Source organism: Sebastes fasciatus, chromosome 13 (genome assembly GCF_043250625.1).
Source record: "Sebastes fasciatus isolate fSebFas1 chromosome 13, fSebFas1.pri, whole genome shotgun sequence".
Taxonomy (NCBI): domain Eukaryota; kingdom Metazoa; phylum Chordata; class Actinopteri; order Perciformes; family Sebastidae; genus Sebastes; species Sebastes fasciatus.
The window spans coordinates 13,743,736-13,768,950 of NC_133807.1; the positions used below are offsets into that span (position 1 = coordinate 13,743,736).

Consider the following 25,215-nt stretch of genomic DNA (forward strand, 5'->3'; position numbering starts at 1 on the left):
TAGATAGGTGGTTACGTAAGCCCTTTTAGCAGACGGTGAAAGAATGCAGAGGGGAGTTAAGATACACATTTCAATCTGTCAGCAATGCTTCTTTATGTGGAATGCTGAGCTGGCACCGCTAGGTCTTATATTTCTGACAGATTCAGTGAAGAAAATCTGTTATTACTACCTCACTTCTGCATATATGTTCTCATAACATTCATCCTATCACCAGACCACACTCCCTTCTTCACTCTTTTGGATTATCGTGTGGCTCTTTTTACCTATATCACTTGTTATCTTTACCTAGGGCACTCCCTTTGAGTCACTCATAAGACTTATCTCATCAAACAATGCAATCACAGGCCTCCGAGAGCCACATGCTAGATGACAACCCGGGCATCTGGTGTGCAATACAATTTTGGACTGACATGGGAATAAACTGTTCAAAGGGAGACAGAAGATGACGCATTACACAGCATGTTTCAAAGTTCACAGAGCAAAAGTGTCTGTGGTGAATGTGTTGCGCAAATAACTACTTTTCTACGCCAGGTGTGCAGCTCACACACACCCAACCACGGACAAAGTCTAATTTCTGACATGTACAGTAATACAACTGTGCTTCACCACAATCACCACCAAACAGATGTCTTTTCTGTTTTAGGTTTATTGTGTGGGCTCTCTCAGCCATAAATGTATGGTTTTACTTCACATTGCATAACCTGTATTTACACTAATGAGTCAACTGCTTTGCAGAGTGTTAAAAACATCACTAAAAAGAAGATAGAAAGAGAGAAACTCTTTACAAAAATCATTATCTACAAGGAAGTTTCATGGGTAAATGGAGAGCCAGGTGCTGACTATCACGTCTTCTTAAACAAACAGGAAGCTGATCATTAAACAGGCACTCCATTGAGGGCTAGGCCTTAGATCAGCAATCACTGATCAAGCATTACCTCATCATTTATGCCCCAAAACAGAAAGCAGAATTATCCACTGAGCCACATGTAGTCATCACAAAAAAAAGTGTTCAAGGTCCGTCCGTCGAGATCACAAATCTCATTTCTGTGTATAGTCCAAGTCAGAGCGCAACCATTTCCTGGTATTGTTCAGTTCTATTGAAACCTTACAGGTGCGTGCTGTGCGGGGGAGGATGGAGGAAAGGATGGGGTGGTGGCAAAAAAAAACAAGCAGAGGAAAAGAGGCAGGGGGGAGGGAAAATGAAGGGGAACATAGACAGGGAACAGAGAAAGGGGAGACCGAGACGAGGAATTGTAAAGGAATAAACAGCGGTGGAAGGAAATGGAAAACCCACAGCACACATACTACTGCAGATATATCCTTGAGCCCAGTCGGTTCAACCATTCTGACTGAGGCAACTTAATTATGCTGTTGAAGAAATATGTTTGGGCAGAACTAAAATAGACGAGACATTCAAGAAGAATATGTTTGGAAGAACTGAATTAAAGGGCACCATTAGTGATATATGGAACATGGCGTGCAGAATGTGTGCAAGCTTGTTGCCCTTTCTTGTTCCTAGCTGTTATGTCTAGGCCTTTCTGTGTACATTGAGAGCAATGCAAAAAACGGGAGTCAAATTCCTTGTATGTGTACACAATACTTGGCCAACAAGTGAATTTCGGCCAGTATTGACTATTCAACACTCTTAACTACTGTACATACTGAGTGATGTCATGATCAGCTCTGCCATGGTTGATAGAGAATCTTGACAGTCTCCGCTCTGACTGGAATGTTTTTGCCTGCATGAATGAATCTCAGCTGACTGTGTAGGAAACTACGTGGGATATGCATGACACTTCACTGCCCTGCCAGTCATCAACAAAGTCTATTACTAGGGTAATGTATTAAAAGAAAATAAAGGAGTACTCATAAGAAAATTGACACAGTCCAACTGACAGCCTCCCTTTAGAAATGTTAACATATTGTATATTATTGTAGAGCTGCAACGATTGATTAATAAAATTAAATAAAATTATTAAATGAATCGCCAACTATTTTGATAATTGATAAATCGGTTTGAGCAATTTTTAAGAAAGAAAAAAAGTCAAAACTCTGACTCCAGCTTCTTAAATGTGATCATTTTCTGATTTCTTTACTCCTCTAGGTCAGTAAACTGAATATCTTTGACTTGTGGACAACAAAACACATTTGAGGATGTCATCTTGGGCTTTGGGAAACACTCATCGACATTTTAACCATTGTTTGACATTTTATAGACCACACATCTGATCGATTAATTGAGAAAATAATCAACAGATTAATCAACAATGAAAATAATTGTTAGTTGAAGCCCTATATTATTGTAGAAGGATTTGGGGCCAACTAGGGTTGCAACCAACAACAATTTGCATTTTTGGTTAGTCTTCTAAATATTTTCTTTATTGATTTCTTGCAAAGTCGATAAAATGTCACAAAAGAAAGGGTGACAAATGCCCAAAATTTCCAAATGCCTCACTGACATTTTCAAATAGCTTGTTTTGACCAACCAGCAGTGCAAAAGCCTATTTACAATCATTAAAAGACAAAGCAACCCAGAAAAGATTCACGTTTGAGAAGCTGGAGCCAGCGCGTTTTTAGCATCTTTGCTTAACAAAATGACCGACAATTAAAGCTGAAGTCAGACACTTGCAAATATTATAAAAAAAATATTTTAAAATGTAAAAAAGGGTTATTTTTATAAAACTGTCACTATATCCTGACAGTAGTGCATGAGACAGGTAATCTGAAAAAAAAAAAACATGTTCCTCTGTGTCCTCCTGTGCTCCTAATGCCATTTGCAAGATTTCACAGCGCTGAAGGAAAACAACCAATCAGAAAAATGAGAGAAAGTTTGCTCCAGCCGGTGGGCGGTGCTTAGTTTTGGCTTGACTGTTTTCAATATAGCAGCCAGGTCACAACCTTTCACATTTTACAGCTAAACAGTACACTAAAATGTGTTTCTGATAACATTTGAGCGAGAAATAGGCACTACAGTAACAGAATATTAATTCATATTTGATCAGTGTTGCCTAGTTTGACCGTTTGATCAGAGTTCCCGAGTTTAGCGAGCAGTGATTGACAGCTGCTGTAGAGACTGCTCGGCTCCGATTGGTTATTTTGGTTTGGACGCGGTGAAATCTTGAAAATGCCATTAGGAGCACTAGGAGGACACAGTGGAGCCTGAGTTTTCACAGATTATCTGTCGCATGCACTACTGTCAGGATATAGTGACCCTTTTATAAAAATAACTTTTTATCATAATTGCTCAAAGTTCCGTACTGCAGCTTTAATCAATTATCAGAACAGTTGCAGATTCATTTTCTTTCAATCGACAAATCGTTTCAGCTCTAGCTCAAGTACAGAAGTGTTTTGTTTTTTTTAGCTTTTCCAGCCTGCGTTATCTGCCTTTCTCTCCTCTTAGCCTGACTATCTGAATTAAATGCATTATTATGCCTATGAATGGAAAGTTAGAAGGGCACGGACAACAGATAAAAGATCAGAAATACCTCACAGTTGTGAAAAGAACCTTGAGAGTTCATAAACCAGAAGACAACTACTGTTACATACTGTGTCAGACTGCCCTCCCCAAGCTGCAACAAGAGCAAGGGGGCCTGCAAGTAATCTGGCTCAGCGAGGACGACCTACCTTCAATGAAATCTAAACATCCACGGGCATGTTTCTCTCAGACTGTATCATTTTGAGAAGATTGAACAGCCTCGTACACCGGCCCCATGTTCACATTTTAAGATGCCTGTGTTTAATTTGGTCTAGCCTACAGTACATAACTCTCCCGGGGGGGCCCAGTGTGTATGGACATTGCTGACACACGAATGATGGAATGTAACGATCTCTGCGGGGTGCTCCATAACAGCACCGAAACTGGCAATATGTGAGAAAAGCTGGCCTCCAGAGAAGCCATTGCACAACTCGTAATTAATTCATGACTCAAATACAACAACAGGATATGACATACCACATGTCACCCAATGTGCCCCTTTAAGGCTACGCGTTTACTGATGTGTCTTTCTCAAACCACGCAGCAAGGGACTGGGACTGCTCTGTGAAAGAGTGTAGGTGTATCATCCGGAGAAGCATGAGAGATGACTTTGATAAAACAAGCAACATATGACTACACAGACAAAGACAGCGGTTTGTATTTTTCAGCTACTGCAATTACCATTTGAGCATGAACCAACATTTGCACAATATGCCTGAGTATTCAAATATTATTAATGTGGTAAGACGCTCATACTGTGGTTTAATAGCTTCTTGGCAGAAAACATCAGCTCTTATTATAAGTGTATGGTTCTGATTTTGAGAGCAGCACCCCTTTGCTCTCAAAATGAGAAGCAGGTTGGGATGAAGGATGCCAGCTTCGGTGCCCAGTATGACTTAAGAGGTAGAGACAATTCATGCATATTTTTTTGCTAATAGCCACACAGCTAGCTAGGCATACTCAAAGTCAGTAGGGCGGGCGTGCAGCATACCAGAGACTGTTTGCTTCCCAGAGTGCAAACACAATCATGTGCCATATAACAGAGCAAACACAAATTGCACTGACAAAGCACACTTATGTAGGTGTGCAATGACATGGCACGGTTAGGCATGATGAGTATGTGACACTTTATAGATCTGAGGAAAGTCTGAGATTGGCCCGTGGGAATGAAAATATCAAGAGAGTTGCTGTAACGTGCATCTTTTTTGTATTAGACTAAATTAATAAAAATGTCCTGGCTGCAAAATACAGAAAATATCATATGGTTTAGGGGCAATATGGGGAACATTTGAAGTCTTTCTTGATCCATATTCTTCACTCCAAGTACTTTTACACTGGTCTAAAACTCTTAACTTAAAATAACCTTTATATTGTGTTTGTACTTTATTTACCTATACTGTTGTCGTTTTTCTCTAGGTAGTAATTTTACAATTGCTAATTTGGTCTATTTTGTATATACAGCATTTATTTGTGACTGGAAGATGGATCCCTCCTCTGTTGCTCTTCCTGAGGTTTCTCCCTTTTCAAGTTTTTTGTGTGGATTTATTCTTTATCCAAATCAGGGGTCTAAGATTCAAGGGTGTCCTATGTTTTACAGTTTGTGAAGCCCTCTGAGTCAAATTTGTGATTTGTGACTTAAGCGCTATATACATAAAATTGTCTTAACTTGGCTTGATATTGACATATCCCATAAAACCCCTCATGCAGCCTAGCCGATGTTCATCACAGTGGACTGCACTGTAATTACAAGACAAACCTGGTCATTTTCAGCTGGCATTCTTCTTGTGTATTATAGGAATAATTTGAGCTAAATCTAGCTAACTGATGTAACAACCCATGCCTATTAACTTCTGTAAAGTGCTTTCTCCTGTTTGAGTCATCAGAGTGTGTTCTGAGCGAGTCGAAACTGCATTTTTGCACTATGCACCCTGGGCTCGCATTAACTTACAAGCCAAACTTCTTTTGGAAACACTGCCTTCAGACAACCAAAAGGTGTTTTAAGAGTAATGGAAATGTTTTAAAAAGTCACGCCTTATTTCTCTCAGGTCCAATATTGTGCTATATGTTGAACATTTTTATGTGACTGTATTATCTATTTTACACTGTCATTTTGGCCAGATATCTATTCTAAAAAGAGATAGTGTTTCTCAAGAGACTATGTGGTTAAATAAAATAAATAATGCATGTTTTAAAAGGGACTGTATGTACGTTTTTACACGTATAAACGTGTTTTAATCGTTTTTTATTGCCAATTTGTGAACAGGTTGTAACCTAGCCTAAAAAAATTTGACCTTCCACGACTTTCTGAGTTTCCTCTATCACCCTATAGACTGCTTTTAATGTGAAGAACGCGGGATGTTTTTTCCATCCAACGGATGTGATGTCATGCACGCTCGCGAGTGCCTTTATTTTCAGTTCCGCTACAGGGCTAACAGTGTGCAACCATAGCTAACGTTCGGTTAGAAATGGAGTCCGCTAACGCCAACAAAAGACCACCCCCACCACAACTCAGACTCCAACACAAACTCCACGGAAGCACAAAAAAAAATAGTTATTGTGAACCCCGTCTTGCAAAACAGGAATGTGACTGTGTCGGGGGAAATCTAGGATCAACATCGGCCAGGCCTTCGATTCATGGAGGGACCTTCGTTTGGTAAGCTAACATTACTGTCTACTGGCATGTGAAATATATAGTGATATTGTGGTATTAGCTGGCTAATCTTGCTAACATTAATTAACATGATGCTTTTCAATCCCGTTCAGTCTTGTGTGTCTGCTCACTGTTTTAACTGATGCTCGCTTGCTCGCGTCTATGTAGTCCAAGCACAAGCGAGAGCAACAGGATGACTTAATGGCCACAGGTGTCACTGTTTACAAGCTCTTTCTAATTCTTACATCATGTTCCTCTGTGTCCTCCGGTGCTCCTAACGGCATCTGCAAGATTTCACAGACCGGAGGAAAACAAGCAGTAAGAACTGATCTGAGGTCCGCTGTCCAGCTGCCGTCTATAAGAGCCGGCTGTCAATCACTCGCGAACTCCGACCAAACTAGGCCGCGCTGATCAAATATGAAACAATATTATGTAACGTTAATGTCTCAAATGTTTTCGGGATCATCTTGTAGTGCACGGTTTAGCTGTAAAATGAGAAAGTTTGTGACGCCGCCATTGTGAAATCTGGTGATGGAACACCAGGTCACATGACCGGAGCACAGCATAGGAATGCTCTCTCTCAATGAGATGACCTGTGATTGGTCAAAGTCTCCCGTCACGGGCTAGATTTTCTAAAGCCTGAAAACAGAGCCATGAGGAGGTGCAGAAGTCTAGTTATCTCTCAGAACACTTGAATTACAATATGCTGAAAGATTATTATGGAATCTTTGTCCAATGATGCCAAAACTATACTACCTACTGCCACTTTAACTAAATCACAGTCAAATGTATTCCTCCTTTGCTGGGGGGCCTCTTGAAAAAACCCTCAAAAGGGCCCCCCAGCAATGAGGCTTATAGCAGCAGGATTGTAAGTAAAGAAAGGGCATAGTGTGCACATACATGCAGATGACATGGTTCAGTGAGGCCGAGCTGGAGGAGAAGAAGAAGAAGAACAGCGCCACAGTCTACCGGTAAACCAGTGACGTCATGCCGCGAGCCAGACATACTGGCCACACACACTCCAACGTCCGTTTCTAACCGCTACAAACCGACAAACTTCCAACTCAAACCACAAATTAATCATTAAATTCCCGGTGTCCCGGACGGGAGCCGGTGTTACACATATCTAAACTCACTTTTCTTTCATTTCCATCCCACTCAAACTCTCTAACAGGCCTTTTTTCTGCAACTCATTCAAGCGAATCACTTCCTGCCTCAGCCGTTAGTGAGCTCCTCAGCCGTTATGAACGGCTTTTTAGCTTCTCGACCGTTATTAACGGCTTTCTTAGCTTTTCTCGCCAACGGCCACACTGCTAACACATATCGTATTTGACGACACATATCGCACCAATGTCCGCGTATTAAAGTTACGTTATTGAAGATAAAAACAATAGTAGTCGTGTCGCTTAAAAAGTTAAAGAAATGTTTTTAAATCAGTTGAGCAGGCTTCCTCTCCTCCACCCTTCAGCGGTTGGTGGTTGAAGTTGCAGCCAGCAGTTGAACTATATAGCAACCGTTGTCTAACTATAGCAACCGTTGCTTCCTGGTTCACTGCTGCACTGGCTGTAGCTGGAGAGTGACTCAGGGCAGATTGAATGAGTTCATGAAAGAAAGGGTAACATGGAGAAGAGAGAGCATGGCGGACAAAAGAGTTCAATATGTTACCTGCTTTTTCAGATGGGTGGCTAACAACAAACCGGTGGTGGCTCAGTCAGCGTCGCCGTTGAAGTCAAACTTCTTTACCCGTCGACAACAGAGAGAGTTCAGGCTCTAAACTAACAGTGCTTCCTCCCTCTCTTTCTCCTCTCCACTCACTCTTTCTATTTTTTCTTTTTTTTCTCTCCCCCTCGCTTCCTTCTGCCCTCCCTCCTTCAACTGGCTTGCTCACTGGTTCGCGTAATTTCACTTCAGTACGTAGCACACAGCACGGAGCTCACGGAGCCGGAGAGCCGGGGTGCGGTCCAGGAGGAGGCGGTTCTCCCGGTCCCGCATGTTACCCGCCTCTCTGACCAATGAGAGCAGCGCTTTGATGATCCCGCAACACTTTGGACCAATCACAGACGCGCATACAGGCATGGCAAAGAGTGCAGCAGAAGAAGCTGAACTTGAAAGAGGGAGGGCAGAGGGGTACAGATAAAAGCTGTGTTTAATGAGAGAGGTATGTGCATACTAAGGATTTTTATGACCATATAAGTAGCAGTCACTTTCAGGATGGGCTACATCATCCAGGGCCTCCCTCATGTGTCAACAGTCAGTCTGGCCAGTCAGTCTGCTTTGATAAACAAGTAGCAGTGATGACTCCGTACTATTTCTGCTGTAAGGCTGCCAAATATCCTACATAATCCTACACACACACACACACACACACACACAGACCCGTCTGGGCTACTGCGACTCATATCAGTAATGTGTTTGTGTCACATCAAAATACTTTCATTTCACAGACAAAAGGAGTAATTTTTTGACTAAAACAAAAACTCTGGCAATATTTTAACCTTTTTGAAACTGTACGCTTCTATCCAATATTGGAAAGATGCTATATTCATAGGTGTTATATCAATAATACAGCATTTTATTTATCCATGTTAGGTTTTTTTCTTCATTCCAAAAGGTCAGAGGTCAACAGCAGAACAGGGAGCTGGATTTCTGGCCCAAGGCCTACTTTGGCAGGATGGATATTGGTCCTTGAACCTCAAAACATCATTTCACTTTTAAAAAATAAATAAGTTCACCCTACTGGCCCCTGTTTCTACCAAGGGAATTCAAATATTTTGTTTAACTGCTTTATATAAACAATTTATGCTTGCTTAAGTTCTTAGAGGCTAATGAAAAACATATTTGCATGAAATCTAAGCAAACTGGAGAGGTTAAAAACTCCAGTTTCTGTTTAATAAAACATAAAAGATATACCATCAATTGTAATGATAATTCAACATTTATGTTTGATCATGACATACTCCTCTACTCAGATAGAGCAGCAAACATGAGATTTTTTTTAGAAGAAGTTGCACACTTTCACTTTGAAACTCTTAACTGCACTTTTTTATCATGTTCTGTCAGTGGTCAATGCTTGTTTACTTGAATTTCGCATTGATCTTTTGCATTTAGTTAAATCCACCTGTGCACCTCTCGGATAAATGATTAGATCAAGATATAACAAGTGCAGCGCAGGTGTGTAATTTACTCTCACAGGTTCCCATCGCTCAAAACAGGTAAGCCAGGATTCATGACCAGACACGCTGACACTACATGGGAACCGCTGCAGGTGATGATCTAATTAAATGTGAAGGAAACACTTGTTCAGACCTCTCAATACTCCTGACATTTGTTTTCATTGGCTCTTCAAAAAAGGCCTGACTTGTTCTTGAGAGGTGTAGCAATGAGAGATATATATAGAGAGAACAGGTTTATGCAGATTAAATCAAAGATGAAGCAACAGATATCTGGAGAATAGTTGTTTATTTGGATGTAGAAAATGAGGGGTAAAAAGATAAGACTTTGGTAGGAGAGAGGAAAGGGTGGCAGGACGGTGAAACAGAAAACTGAACAAAAAAGGGATGAGTGAGATGATGGATGTGGAGATGAAAGCTCTGCGGTGCTACTGCCAAAGTCTACACAGAGGTATGGAACAGTACAACGTGAACCTGTTTGCCTCAAATACTCTCCTGGGATTCAGATTGGGTGATCTGAGCCCAGTTTGCTGAGTGGAACTAAAGGCCCAGAGCCAATGCACATGCCACAACAACCAGAAGGGAGACATTAGCAATGGAAATTAATACATATTTTTCACTTTCTCCATGTGAAACATGGATTGAAAAATCAGCAGCTTTGTTTAAAATAAATTAAAATGAGCACATTTGGAACACGACTGGTAATGTTGATTAAAGAGGACCTAGTTTGCTTATTTTCAGGTGCATACTTGTATTTTGGGTTTCTACTAGAACATGTTTAAATGCTTCAATGTTCAAAAAACACTTTATTTTTCTCATACCGGCTGGGCTGCAGCACCTCTTCTCACCCTCTGTCTGAAACGCTCTGTTTGAGCTCCTGCCCCGCCCCTCCCGAAAAAGCCCAGTCTGCTCTGATTGGTCAGCTGGCCTAGCACTGTTGTGATTGGTCAACTGAATCAAACTCTTCAGACTCCGCTCTAACTAGCTTTGTCTGAGGGCGTTCCAAACTAGCCGCTAGGCAGGTATTATGCAAATGTGTGCCTTGGTGACATCACCATGTTACAGAAGAAAAGGCGGGACTTCAAGCAAGGTATTTCAGGCAGTTCAGGAGCAGTGTTTCTGTGGGGCAGAGTAACTTCCTTTGGCGTGGACTTTGGGCTTTGAAACTTTGCAGACCTTTTACATGCTCAACAAAAACTATAGAACACACTAAAGAAAAGAGAAAAAGCATAATAGGTCCCCTTTAAAGGGTATGTGAGTTCATCTGACTGGGCTGTAAGGGTACGTCTGGAAAAAGAAAGAAGCACTGCTTTAGAGGAATTGTAGGTAATTCCACTCTTGGCCTCTTTATGTTTTGTCTTCCCTTCTACATTTAAGGAGTGATGCAGGAATGAGAAACAGATGATGCTGCTTTGTGCTCCAGGAATAAACAACTTTTTACATGACCTGACACAAATAGTGCTTCCATAGGTGACACAACTTTTGCTGCAGCACACCACACAAAGGCAACTCTTATGCCGATTTACCAAGAAAAGTTAAATTCTAACAGGGGCTCAGGTATGGCTGGCATCCACTGACAAACATGGGAAAACCCCATTTTCTGTTCAACGTGTGATTTACGTTTACTATGTGTCACTATGACAGGAATGTGTCTGTGTGTTTTTCTATACGTTTAGCAGCTGGCCATCACATGTATGTATAGAGCAAAACATCGAACATTCAGCGTGGCTGCCTGGAAAATTCAATAAAATCTCACACTCTCCGGGATGGATGGGAAATATCTGAAATTTTGAGCTGAGAGGTCAAAGGTCACCCCGTCACCCGTTACTTGAGCAGGACCAGATGCCAGGAGAGGAGAAGGGGGGCGATACGGAGGGAATAAAAGAGAGAGGGACTTCAAATAAACAAAAACTTCAAAACAACAAAAAGTTCCCCCCATAATAAAAACCTGGTGCTGAAAAAGAACACGAATTACACAACAATGACACAAAACAAACACACATGGGCACAGAGAGGAACGCAGGATTAATAGGCAGGCATGAATTACCAAATATGGACACTTCTGACCTCACTATCTCCCTCCCTCTCTCTGCCTCCCGCTCTCCTTTCACTGTGACCTACTCTCTCTCTCTTTTCCCTTCAGCCGGTTGTAATAGCAGCAGGGTGTGTCTGTAATTCAGGGTGTGTAAAGCCATTTTATCATTCAGTCAGAAAGAAAAGGACCCATTCACTAACAGCATGTTAAAAGGGTGGCATGTTAACTCACTGACCACTCTCGCTGTGTAATCATTTGTTTGAGTTCATGTGTGTGGGCGTTCACGCTTCAGTGTCCGGGTAAGAGTGTGTCTGTGCCCTCATGCATGAAGACATATACATGTAGCTCACATCTGTGTGAAATCTGAGAGTAAATAGGTCGTTTAAAGCTGCAGTCGGTAACTTTGAGCAAATATAATAAAAAAAGTTATTTTTATAACACTGTCACTATATCCTGACAGTAGTGCATGAGACTGATGAAAACAATCATGTTCCTGTGCTCACAGGGCCGGCTCTAGCCCTTTTGGTGCCCTAGGCGAAATTCAGATATGGAGTCCCCATTTGTTCATTTGTTACCTTAATGCAAAAAAGGAGGAAGGGCACCCACCGGCATTTTTCTTTTTACTTTCTAAAAAAAAATATTGTATTTAAAAACAAATTTTAGAAGGTGACCAGCGCCCCCCAGAAGTTGGTGCCCTATAGGTGACCGCCTATATGGCTTATGCCTAAAGCCAGCCCTGGGTGCTATTAATGGTATTTGCAAGATTTCACCACGCCTGAAGGAAAACATCAATCAGAGCGGAGCAACTAACGCACCTGTCAATCACTGCTTGTGAAACTTGCAAACTCCACGGTCAAACTAGGCAGCGCTGATCAAATATGAATCAATATTCTATTACTGTAATGCCTATTTTTCTCCTCAAAGGGGAACATTTGCTGATTAGCAGTGTGGCAAAACAGAGTGAACAGCTCTATTCTACACAATGGCTTCTAACAATTTTCAACCAAAAAGTTCAAGGAAATATGAAACCAGAGGAACTAAACTGAACAATTAAACCTGGAACTAAAAGTCCATTTAGCACATTCCTGTTTGTGTTTCCACTGCATCTAAAGCTCTGATGGATTTAAAGCTGCAGTCGGTAACTTTGAGCAAATATGATGAAAAGTATTTTTTATAAATATCATTTATCAATATCATTTTACAACTAAACAGTATTTAAAATATGTTTAAAATAACATTTGAGGTGAGAAATAGGCATTACAGTAACAGAATCTTCCAATTTTTTTTTATTGATTGACAGCTGCTTAGAGACAGCTCGGCTCTGATTGGTTGTTTTTGTTCGTGCGCGTTGGAGTCTTGCAAATGCCATTAGGAGCACAGGTGGACACAGAGGAGCATGATTTGTTCACAGATTATCTGTTCCATGCAGTACTGTAAGGATATAGTGACAGTTTCATAAAAAATAACCTTTTATTATATTCACTCAAAGTTACCTACTGCAGCTTTAATGCTCCCCTCGCTCTGACCCAGATCCTCTGGCTGTGACCTCTTACCTGACAGAAAAAATTCAACACACACGGTTGAATGTGAACCCAGTGTAAACACACTGCCGCTCAGTCCAGCGAACAAGCCTTGTGTTTTGTTCGACATCATTCCCCAGTCATGTACAAACCCAAAAAGACTACTTCAGATCACACAGCCTCTTGATTCGATAAAGCAACATGTTTGTATGCACCTAAAAGGCCAGAACCACAAATAATAATTAAGATAATTAACATAATGAGAGCATGGCAGAGTTATTTGTTTCGTCTCACCCTATTTCCAGAACCTCCATCCGCCTCCTTCCCTCAGCAATCAGCTACACAGGAAGGAGTGATAAGACACATGTTGACTCACAAAACTCAGGAATGTGGAGTAAAGGGAAAACAAGCAACGCTTCCCCTCCTTTTGTTGAGATGTCTCTTTGTGAATTTACAATCTGGATTTGACAACATCTCTAATGCAGTTAATATGCTATCGTAAGCCATGTGTATGTTGCATGGGGGAAAAAAAGATGGGAGCGATATAAACAGCAACAGTGGCTGCTTTGTCTGGTTGGTATTTGTCTGGAACAGAACGGAGAGCTAACAAGGTGGAGGGCAGCATATGTTTAAAATATAAATACAGCTATGTGTTTACTATAAACACAGAATGCTAGCAGGCCGTGCCAGATCTGGGTGTTATTACAGAGTCCCACATACACACACAAGCTTCAACACACAAACATGAACCTCGAACACACAGCAAAAACATCTTAGATCAGTGATTTCATTTCAACACACAGCAAACATTAACAGTTTCAGGGTCTGAGAGAGGCGGTGCAGAATGAGTCAGTAGAAGAAATCTGCAACTCTGCCTCTCGCCCGTTTGTTCAGCAGCAGCAGCAGCAGCCGCTGGCTTCCCCCATGTCTTTTTCTTTGCCTTATATGGTCACAAGAGTGGTTGAGTAAAAGAGAGAGACAGCGGGAGCGAGGACGGAGGTGTGGTCTATTGTTTTTGGCGGAAGAGGTGTAGGGTTACGTGCCGTTCTTGAACCTTTGGAGCTTGACCTCATCTATACAGTCACCTCTGTCTGAGAGGCAGACAAAGAGGATGAGCAGACAGCATGGGGAAGCGTGTGTGTGTCGGTGTGTGTGTGTGTGTGTGTGTGTGTGTGGGTGTGTGTGGGTGTGTGTGAGAGAGGGGGAGCAGCCTGGGTCATGAGTGTGAACACTGAGGCCTCGAGACCAGTCTGACTGCTGGGAAGCAGAGAAAGAAGTGGTTCAAATGGCAGATCATTAACAAAAGGTGCCGTCATGCAGCACCAGACATCTCAAAACTATGCAGGAATGTCTTTCATCAAGCGCATTACAATCGTACATCTGGATCACCTGCTTATGTAACGTCACTGGAATTCCCCCCCCCTATTCAAAAAAATGCTACTGAGCAGCTTTGTGTGAACACATCATTTGTGATGACCTAATCCGAGCCAGGACCACTAAAAAGTGCAGATGGAACATGTCAAATGATGAGGTGCACCTAATAACCCAGTCTGGAGGCCCTCGGCATTATTCTGTCAGCTGTGTGGGCTCTGTAATGACATGCCGGGCAGACAGGGGTGGGAATGTTTGTCGGTTAGCGAGTCGTGAGAGAAAACGGGGTGATGAAATTATGACTGGTGAAACTTCTCTGGCTGCAGGTGTTCTCCTGTCTACTTCAGCCTCATGTGACCTCGTTTAGTTGTTTCTAGCGGGCAATGACACAGAAAAGCCTTAATCCTACTGTACACTCCACACACGGTGTCTCATAGGAAATAGTCCTTGACCAGAAAGTGTGTGTAGTAGCACTTCCTGGTGAAACTGGTAAAAAGAAATTGTTGAATTATATTTTGTCTTATATAAAACTAGGGCTGTCAGTCAATTCAAATAGTTAATCGCGATTAATGCAAATTTGTCACACATTTTTTATGTGTTCAAAATGTACCTTAAAGGGAGATTTGTCAAGTATTTAATACTATTATCAACATGGGAGTGGGCAAATATGCTGCTTTATGCAAATGTATGTATATATTTATCATTGAAAATCAATGAACACACACATAATTACACAAAACAATGACAAATATTATCCAGAAACCCTCACAGGTACTGCATTTAGCATAAAAAATATGCTCAAATCATAACATGGCAAACTGCAGCCCAACAGGCAACAACAGCTGTCAGTGTGTCAGTGTGCTGACTTGACTATGACTTGCCCCAAACTGCATGTGATTATCATAAAGTGGGCATGTCTGTAAAGGGGAGACTCGTGGGTACCCATAGAACCCATTTTCATTCACATATCTTGAGGTCAGAGGTCAAGGGACTCCTTTGAAAATGGCAGTTTTTCCTCGCCAAAATTTAGCGTAAGTTTGGAGCGTTATTTAGCCTCCTTCGCGACAAGCTAGCATTACATGCTAGTATGGTTGGTACCAATGGATTCATATGATGCCAGTATCTTCACTCTAGCTTTTAAACTAACCTACAACCTAAAAATCGCGAGTAAAGAAATTAGTGGCGTTAAAATAAATATGCATTAACGCGTTATCGCGTTTACTTTGACAGCCCTACTTAAAACACTTAACATTTCCTTGTTGCTGAATTGCCCAACTGTTAATCATTTACAATGTCCAGTGATAACGAACCAATTCATTACATTACTTTGCTTTTATAATTGGGAACCATAGCAACCACCAAACAAAGACAGCTGAAGAAGTCAGAAATCTACAGTGCAGAGGGGTCTAGGGGCCCCACAGTGTGTTGATGTGACTGTTCAAAGACTGGAATCACATGCATTTGGACTGGCGAGAGACGGGCAGGTGGTCTGAAATATTACCTAGTAGGTTAAACTGAAAATAAGATGCTGAGTGAAGCAGTCAACCGGAGGGTCAGAGTCCGTCTGACATCTACTCTGATGTGAAGTGGAGAGGGAGGCAGTTTGGTAGGATGTTTGATCAGGACTCAAGGCATTATAATATCCAGATTAGAGAGACAGACTAGAGCGCAGACGCTGTTGATTTGAGGGGATGGCAGAAGGGAGGTAATTTACAGTGGTGGGTGGTGTGTGTGGGCGTTTCAATTCCACTGATGAGAGGGGTTGTGACAGCATGAGTAACACCTACGTGTTCAGACAGAAGGAGGAGATATGGGGGGGACATACAACGTATAATAGACCAGGGAATAATTGAGGGCTACTTGAAGTTCATCATTCAAACACTGTTTTATACTCTGTGAAAACCTCCCATTCATTTCCACAGTGAGACAAACTTAACTTAGAATTAAAGAGGACTTATTATCCTTTAGTTCAGAGGCTCTCAATCTATTTTCAGCCAAGGACCCCTTACATTACAGAGAATATACTAGGGACCCCCTCATGTATGTCCCTTGGAATAATTTGATATAAACTATTTTTTTACCCTTGTATAGTCTTAGTTATGCGAACGAACAATATAGGAGAAATGTATTAGAAAGATATTAGACATGTATTAAACATATTTGCAGATTTTAAGAGTTATAGATTTGTTAGATTAGAGCGTAATCTATTAACCATTAAACTGTAGATTTAAAAACTAAAATATTATTCGTTGAGCTATGAAGCCTTTTGTAAAAGAAATAAATTCTATCATGATAATTTAAATTAATAAATCTGTAAACTTTTCACAGGCCCCCTGGCAGAGTGTCGCGGCCCCCTGGACCTTGGACCTGGACTTTGAGAATCACTGCTGTAGTGTGTTATATAGATTTTTCTGCATGTAAAAGGTCTGCAAAGTCCACGCCAAAGGTAGTCACTGTCCTCCACAGAAACAATGCTCCTGAACTCCCTGAATTGATTTGATTGAAGTCCCGCCTTTTCTTCCGTAACATTGTGATGTCACCAAGTTAGGAGCATAATACCTGCCTAGCGGCTAGTTTGGCCCTCAAATAAAGCTGGTTAGAGCGGAGCAGGAGCGGAGTCCGAAGAGTTTGGTTCAGCTAACCAATCAGAACAGACCAAACAGAGTGGGCCAGCTGACCAATCAGAGCAAACTGGGCTTTTAGGGAGGGGGCTTCGATTTAGGAACTCAAAAAGAGTGTTTCAGACCGAGTGGGAAACGAGGTGCTGCAGCACAGCCGGTATGATAAAAATACAGCGTTTTTTGAAAATTAAAGCATGTAAACATGTTCTAGTAGAAACCCAAAATACAACTATGCAACTAAAAAGGAGCATAATATGTCCCCTTTAACCCTCCGATTATCTTTGGGGTCAATTTGACCCCATTCAATGTTTAACGTCTCTAAATAAATGATTAACATCATTTTTTTTGCTTCATATTTAATGACTTTACCTAATTTAATGGGGTGAACTGGATAAACATAAGATTAAAATGATATGTTTTCAATGTCCTGTACACATGCTGTACGCATCTGTGTTCTTTGGGGTCAATTTGACCCCAGGCTGTTTTGGCTGTATAAAACATATAATATCAACATTTTAAACACATTTGTTTTGGATGATATTGAGGTCACCATAACATGCAACTTTATAATCTTCAAAAAGCTTTAGGGCCCTAACCTAACATAACCATAACTGTAGTAGTGCGAGAACCACTGATAGTTCACACGACATGGGGGAGGGGAAACATCATTCTCGCGAGAACTTTGATATTTCCCCAAGCTTTGGGGGCGCCAAAATATGGTTCCCGTGAAGATATTGATTTTATTTAAAGGGTTATTTAGGTAGTCAACAAACAAACATAAAGTACCTGACACATAAACTTGGGTAACAATTTTAATTATAATCATTTTCTGGAGGTTTAAATTGCTGGGGTCAAATTGACCCCAAGGATAAAAGATGTTAGTAAATTTGAAGGTAACAGGAGGGTTAAGAACTCTGCCTCCTTCCAGTGCTGTCAAAACAACCAACACGGGGAAAGTACACAGCTACTATATTGCATCAGTGTCATTAGGGATAATAAAGCTACGACCTTGTCTTTTTTCCAAACCACAGATAAAAACACAATTCAAATACAGAACATCTTCTGACTCGTTTATTACTTCACTTGGTCATGTTTCCGGTACAGAGTTAATTTCAGTAATAAACTAAATCAAACTCATGTTTGCAATTCCCACTTGACGTAAGCTTCACAGTCAGGACCCAGAGACACACAAACACACACACACACAACATCCTTTCTCACATTATTAGGCATAATGGTGTAAAATGACCATGTGTGGCTTTGCGATGTTAAGAGAAATACCACCATCGTGTGGACAAAAGCAGGAACTACAGATAACACTCTCACAAACCTCATTCAGTATTGTCAGCTTTTAAGTTAAATCCTCTCCACCACTAAAACTAGAAGAGTTCATCCCTCATTTTAAACAGTATAAGTGCAGTACAGCGGTGTGTTTTCCATTCTACAGACTTTAACAGAGAACGTAGATGCCGGCCCAGCTGCTCTTGTAATGAGTAGAGCCGTGGAGCCGTCACATTATTGAAAAGAAATGGAACTGCTGCGAATTGGAGCATGGCATGAACTAAAGGGTTAATGGAGGCACACACCCATCTCTAGACTAAAAAAAAAGAAAACAGAAGGAGACAGAGACGGAAGCAGTAAAGCAAAGCTGAAGCGGGTGTGTCTAGGGATGGGTGTGAGCATTTGAGTGTTTGCCAGCTGGGATTGTGGCAAGGTTTTGTTTACTTATTGGCTCAAGATGGCAGCCAAAATCATACAAAACAGCACCACAACGGTGGTGAACGGCAGGGCAGGGCGGGGACAGAGCTGGTTTATTGTCCAATGACCTTGCTGACAAATGAGTCCAGCTCATCATCATCTTTGATCCCCACAAAATGGTCGATCACGTCTCCTCCCCGTATGGCGATTACTGTCGGGACGGCAGACACCTAGAAAAAAAACAAGTTATGAGCTATAAGACTAATAATATTTTGACTTAACAACATACGATACATCAAGTACTGTGACTGCATGTTATGTCCTTTTAGTTTTACTTCATTAAAGGTGCAGTGTGTAGGATCTGGCGGCATCTAGTGGTGAGGTCGCAGATTGCAACCAACCGAAACTTCTCCCGTGTGCCAAGCGTGTAGCAGAGCTACGGTGGCCGACGCGTAAACGTGAAAATGTACTACATGAACTGTAGAAACATGGCGGCCGGCTCTGTATGTAGCTAAAAACGGCTCATTCTAAGGTAACGAAAACACAACTATTCTTATTTTCAGGTAATTATACACAAAAGAAAATGCACTTATTAATATTGTATTCCATTTCTGCCAATAGATCATCCTAAATGCTTCACACTGTTCCTTTAAGGGGAGACACCCCAGGTGAATAGGGTAATTTTTTAAAATAGATATCACCATGAAACCTCCCCCTACTTACATTAAAACAATTATTTTTTGAATTACAAGTTTTCTGAAATTTAATGTCACATGTCAAGAACAGAAATCTGAATATTGGATAAAGCCAGGTTCAAAACTCTTGTTTCATTTTGTTGACATATTAGAGTCAAAGGTTTTTAACAGACAGAATTTAGGACCTCTCTTTGTATCAGTCCATAAATCCGAAAATACTGGCAACAGCCATAAATTATCCATTTTCGCCATGTTTTTAGGGTTAACATTTTCTATAAATCAAGCTATGAAGGGTATACAGTATGAACAAACCCATCAGTAAAAGCTTTCAGAATATAGATAGGAATGTAACTGGAAAGTTTGGTGTATGTAAGTCCTTCTGAAGTGGAGATTTCTGGCTCAGTCTGAGAAAAAACGAATTTTGAGAAAACAGCCTTTAAAGATATGGATTTTAAAATCACACAAGACACTAATAGATATCCCCATGAAACTTTCTCTGTCGATTACTTACATGGCATTCTTTGTACAATCCTTCTGAAATTTAATGTTTAAATATGTAGATAAGGCATTATCTAATGCTAACGTTTGGTGAGTTTAGGAGAAATCTACATACGCAAATAGACAAAGTAGTAAAATAAACACCTAAATGTGTATTTTGGATGTTTTTCTTTCCACTAGTCTGAAAGAAAATAGCCCAAAATCTCAAAATTGACCAGTGCATGAAAAACACTGTTTTTGTCTGGGGTGTCTTGTCTTAACAGGAAAAAAAACAATGGGTATTTTATACAAACTACAAAACCCAAAGTTTAGATTGCAAATTCAACAAATTGACTGAATGTCAGCAATGCCAAAAATACTGTGAGTCTCACCCCGTATTCGATAGCCAGGTCTGTGTGATCGTCTATGTCAACTTTTGCCATGGTAACACGGCCTTTCTGTTTTGCAATAGCCTTCTCCAACCTCGGCCCAAGGATCTTACAGGGACCACACCACCTAGAGACACAAACACAACCAAGGACACAGTGTTCATTCCTGAAAAGACACGTATTTAGTATGACCAGTACAGGAAGTATAGGAATATAAGCTACTTAAGATTTTAAAATATGGAGCAAACCAGTTCAAATGCACGTCACAACTCATTTAACTTTTAAGGTTTAATAAAGTATAATAATCGATCAATAAACAATAAAAACACAGATAATTATGATATGCATGTGACTTTTCAAACGTAGAAAAAGAGAAAAAAACGTCCTAAGCGAGGCTTATAGGGAACCAATCTAAACGCTGATGGTGACCTTCATATAGTTGGTCTGTTAGGTCAGACGGTCATCTACATGATGCGATACTCACTGCGCATGGAAGTCAACTAGCACTGTCATTTTGCTGTTGATGACCCGGTCTGTGAAGTCCTCGTGGTCCTGAACGTTGAAGGAGACTTCACGGCGGGAGGTGTGAGCGAGGGAGCGAGGCAGAGAGCGTGAGGGAGTGAGGAAGGAGACCCGGGTTGTGGCGGACTGCAGGGAGGTGGAAAAAGGAGAACAGGAGACGGTGGTGGTGGCGGCAGAGGATGCTGGGAGGCAGCGGATATCTTTCACAGAGAGCGTCCAGATTCTACGTACTAGCAGCCTGTGAGCCATCTGTGTGAAACACATGAGATAAAAGAACGGAAGAAGAATGTTGAGTTCATTGTGATTTCAGGCCAGTTTAGGCAAAAGCAGAAAGACTGGTCAATGCTCTTACTGTACCACAAGAGTGTATGTAAGACCAGCATGTTTACAGCCATTCTACATGCAGGGCGTACCATGGGTGGGTGTGTTTTCCTGTATGATTTATGTTTGTCTACCTGAAGCACAGACGCGGTTTGACAAGATTCTCCAACGAATATAATGTCATGGTAGCCAGCACTTTGTAAACTTAGAAAGCACCAACATACAGTATCTATCAGACCTCTATCTATCTATCTGTCCTATCTGATTTATCTGAAGGAGCTTGAATCATCTTCAAACCCTGCATGTTACAAGTTGACCAGGAGGACTAGGATTAGAGCTGAATGAATCAGTCAATTATTCGATACCCGTTTAACAGAACATCTTAAACTCTACAGATTAAGGAAGCTAATTTAAGCATATGCTTGGATGATCGTAATTATTATATATCAAATTAGGTATGATGATATAATTTTACTGGCCGAGTCTGATCAACAGAACATATCAAATATGGTTAGTTTGTGATGTTATAAATGGAGATCAGAAATAAATCAAGAAAAACAAATAATGCATTTCAGAAAGAAACATGTGGCAAGATGTTTTTTTCTATTTAAAAATGGAGAAAAAGACAAGCGATTAATCGATTATCAAACTTTGCAGATGAATGAAAATGAAAATGACTTTTAGATGCAGCCCATATGATGACAGCATAAACATGACCCTCTGTTATCCACATACATCACCATCTGTTACAGTGGCTTCATCCCTCACTTCAATAGTTTACTAGTGCACTCTCACGCATTAGTTGTAATGTTGCTTTAGGGACATTTCTGTGACTCATGAGGTAGTTTTACTCTATCAAAGCAACTATTATCTAGTAGTATTAAACCTGTCAAGTGCCAGTCTTTAGAAGTTAAATGAGGTAACCTATGTCCTAATCAAACCAACAAAAAAAAAGAAAATGCAGATATCACACTCATAAAAGAAATGGTGAATATAGCAGTACACTATAAAGCCAAGTTTTCTCAGACAAATTTTCTAATGTGGGACAGTCATATCTTGAAATATTGGACACTGAAAAGTCTATTAAAAGGTCTTAAAATCACCTTACTTAATGTAGGAGACACTCGAGGTTAAATGTGCAATGATCCCATGTTCAGTAAATTTATTATAATATAATGTTATTGCTGTTACAAAATCTAGACTTATGTTACATGGAGAATTGAACATCAAACAAACAACAAGACTATAAATAATAATAAATAGATAAAGAATGAAGACTATTATAGTTTTGAAGCATTTAGGCATATTAGAAGGACATTATATATCAATAGTTTTATTGACTTTTATTTGTTTGAGGAAGACATAACACCCACTGGAGCTTAAAGGTGTCCCATATTAGTCAACCCACTATAGGAACAACCAAGCTTAAAACATTCATTTTCTTTATGAATATTTCCTAAATAACAACTATACATCTCCAGACAGATGAAAACAGTCACCATGAACATGACCTTCTGTTATCCACATACATCACCATCTGTTACAGTGGCTCCATTCCTCACTTCAATAGTTTACTAGTGCACTCCCACGCATTAGTTGTAATGTTGTTTTAGAGACATTTTTGTGACTCGTGAGGTAGTTTTACTCGATCAAAACAACTAGTATCTAGCAGTATTAAACCTGTCAAGTGCCAGTCGTTAGAAGTTAAAGGTCCCATATCGTGCTCATTTTCAGGTTCATACTTGTATTTTGTGTTTCGACTAGAACATGCTTACATGCTGTAATGTCCAAAAAACCCCATTATTTTCATCATACTGTCAGCCTGAATATACCTGTATTTACCCTCTGTCTGAAACGCTCCGTCATGGAATGACATTGCAAGGCAATAGTTTGGGTCCATGTTTACTTCCTGTCAGCTTATGTTATTTACATCCACTGCAACAGGAAATAAACTGGGAAACATTTAGTATGTTTACGTGTACTGGTCTAAATAGTGTATATTTGTGACATCACAAATGGACAGAAATCCTAACGGCTTGTTTCAAAAGCGCAATTTCTGAATACGGGCTGTGTGTATTTCTCCTTATATTGAGCGTTTTGATAGTTTAACAGTATTTATATAAAGCACTTAAACCTGCTTTTTTATAATTTAAAAAGATATGAAAATCTCACTTTTTACAATATGGGACCTTTAAGTGATGTAACATTTCTCTCTCAACACAGCTCAACTGTTACAACACACTCCCACAACAAAGATGATGAAACAACCGAGCTGAAAACATTCACTTCTTTATGAATATCTCCTTAATAACAACTATACATCTCCAGCTTGTCTTCTTCTATGTGTGCTGCGTATCAGCTGGCTGCAGTGAGTTAACCTCCGTTACGTTATGACTTTGTCCTCTCTGTCCTCCTCCTCCTGTCTCTGAAGATAACCTCACCTCACCTCACCGTCTCCTCCTCTCCAGAAGAGACACATACACACTCCACGCGGACAGTTCAACATCACCTTCTCATAAAGTCACACACCGCAGAGTTGGATTAATAATAATACCACGCATATTCCGTGTTTACCTTGCTGCTGAGCTAGCGTTGATCTCGGCCTCTGGCTGACCAGTGAAGTACTTCCGCTTTGGTTAAAAGATAAAGAAGAGACAGAGCAGCTTTTTATGTCCTCTCATGGCCGCAGTAGAGTGAGGAGCGCCCCCCTCAGGTCAATGCTCTTACTGCACCACCAGAGTGTATGTAAGACCAGCATGTTTACAGCCATGCTACATGCAGGGCGTGCCATGGGTGGGTGTGTTTTCCTGTATACGATACGATAATATTTTATTGTCAGACAGGTCTGAAATTTGTTTTGCATCACAGCAGCTCCATTTGCAACATCACAGAAAGGACAAAGACAAGAAACAAGGATACGTACACTTAAAGGGACTGTTTGTAACTTTTTAAGCGTATAAATGTAGCGGGTCGCCACACATGCGCGTTCGCATATGCGCGCTCGCGTGTGGCCGGAGCCTCGTCTCCGCTGCCTGCTTACCTTCACTCAGACAGAGCGCACGTGCTCGTGTACTCGCTCTACCTCTACTAGACGTGAACGCACGCTCACTACACACTGCAGAAGAGTTAGTTTAGCTCTGGGAATATCTAGTGAATGTACAGGGGACGTTTGTGCAGAAATAAATGCTGCAGCTCCTCCAGACCAACAGAGGTTTTCCGTGGCTTGTGAATTGACGGGGCTCCTCCACGTGTTACGTTGTCGTCTCATTACCGACCGGGTGCCGGTGTCTCCCTGCGGCTGCCGGCTGCGGTCGGGAGGCGATAACGTAACTCGTTGAGTAGCCCCGCTGCCTGAGCCTGCGCTGAGGCAGGAAAAGCCAACACTAGGATCAGCAGTGATTCATGGAGAGACCTTCGTCTGGTCAGCTAACATTACTGCTAAGCAGCTGAAATAGAGTGATATTGTGGTTTTAGCTGACGTCTGTCGCCTCACTGTTTTGAGCGATGCTCGTTCATGTCTATGTAGAGCGAGCAAGCGTGACCTCGACGCTGACTTTCGTTGATTTCAAGGCCACAGGTGTCGCTGTTAAGCAGCATTTCTGAATCTTACAAATAGTCCCTTTAAACATTACAATCACAGAAGATGAATATTCAGGGCCCTTCAACGTACATGTGATCTGGGATTAGGCCCCATATTTGGTTTTAGGATTGACTGGTGTACAAAAGAGTGCTTCAGTCTAACCTTATTAAATTGTGGAACCCTGTATCTCCGATTTGATGGTAACGATTGATATTCACTGTTCAAAACATGGTTGGGGTCAGAGATGATGGTGTTAGCCAGCCTTAATATGTTATTATGATAGGCTGATTCATAGAATTTCTCAAGGGGTTGCCCTTCAGTCTTTGAGCAGATTTTCATTTGGTGGAGCAGTTTTGGCTTTAAGGTAATGGACAAACTCTTGTACTATGTAGTATAACAATACTGCAGAACACTCATAATAACAGAAGTAAAAAACAAAAAAATAATTTGTTTACTCGCCCCAAAAGACCCGAGGCGGCGGAGAAAGTAAATTCTTTGTTTTGTCTTTTTACAGACAAATTCAATGTGGTCTTTCCAAAATAACAGATGATCAATCATTACACCCAAATATTTATATGAAAATACCTGCTGGATTTTTTTCGTTATGAATAACAATAGGAAATTTATGTATATCTATCTATCTGTCTATCTTTCTATCTATCTGTCTGATCTGATTTATCTGAAGGAGTTT

At 40.8% G+C, this 25,215-nt stretch overlaps 2 protein-coding genes across 6 annotated transcripts in view; both read right to left on the reverse strand.

Annotated features, from left to right (window-relative positions):
• LOC141780393 (myosin-9-like) overlaps window positions 1-13,187 on the reverse strand; it is a 49,700-nt gene extending 36,513 nt beyond the window's left edge. For 2 of the 5 annotated variants that reach the window (XM_074655599.1, XM_074655597.1), the window contains exon 1: window positions 7,791-8,190. The gene's annotated coding sequence lies outside the window, so the exon portion shown is untranslated. Of the gene's footprint in view, window positions 1-7,790; window positions 8,191-13,144 lie in introns of those variants that run through there. The other 3 variants (XM_074655600.1, XM_074655598.1, XM_074655601.1) reach the window with 3 other exon arrangements.
• Window positions 13,188-17,640: 4,453 nt separating this feature from the next.
• On the reverse strand, window positions 17,641-23,674 carry txn2 (thioredoxin 2). Its single transcript, XM_074655627.1, has 4 exons — window positions 23,519-23,674; window positions 20,586-20,872; window positions 20,105-20,228; window positions 17,641-18,770 (listed from the first exon to the last, which is right to left on the reverse strand). The coding sequence occupies exons 2-4, from the start codon at window positions 20,870-20,872 to the stop codon at window positions 18,654-18,656; spliced, it is 528 nt and encodes a 175-aa protein (XP_074511728.1). The 5' UTR covers window positions 23,519-23,674; the 3' UTR covers window positions 17,641-18,653.
• Window positions 23,675-25,215: the final 1,541 nt, after the last annotated feature.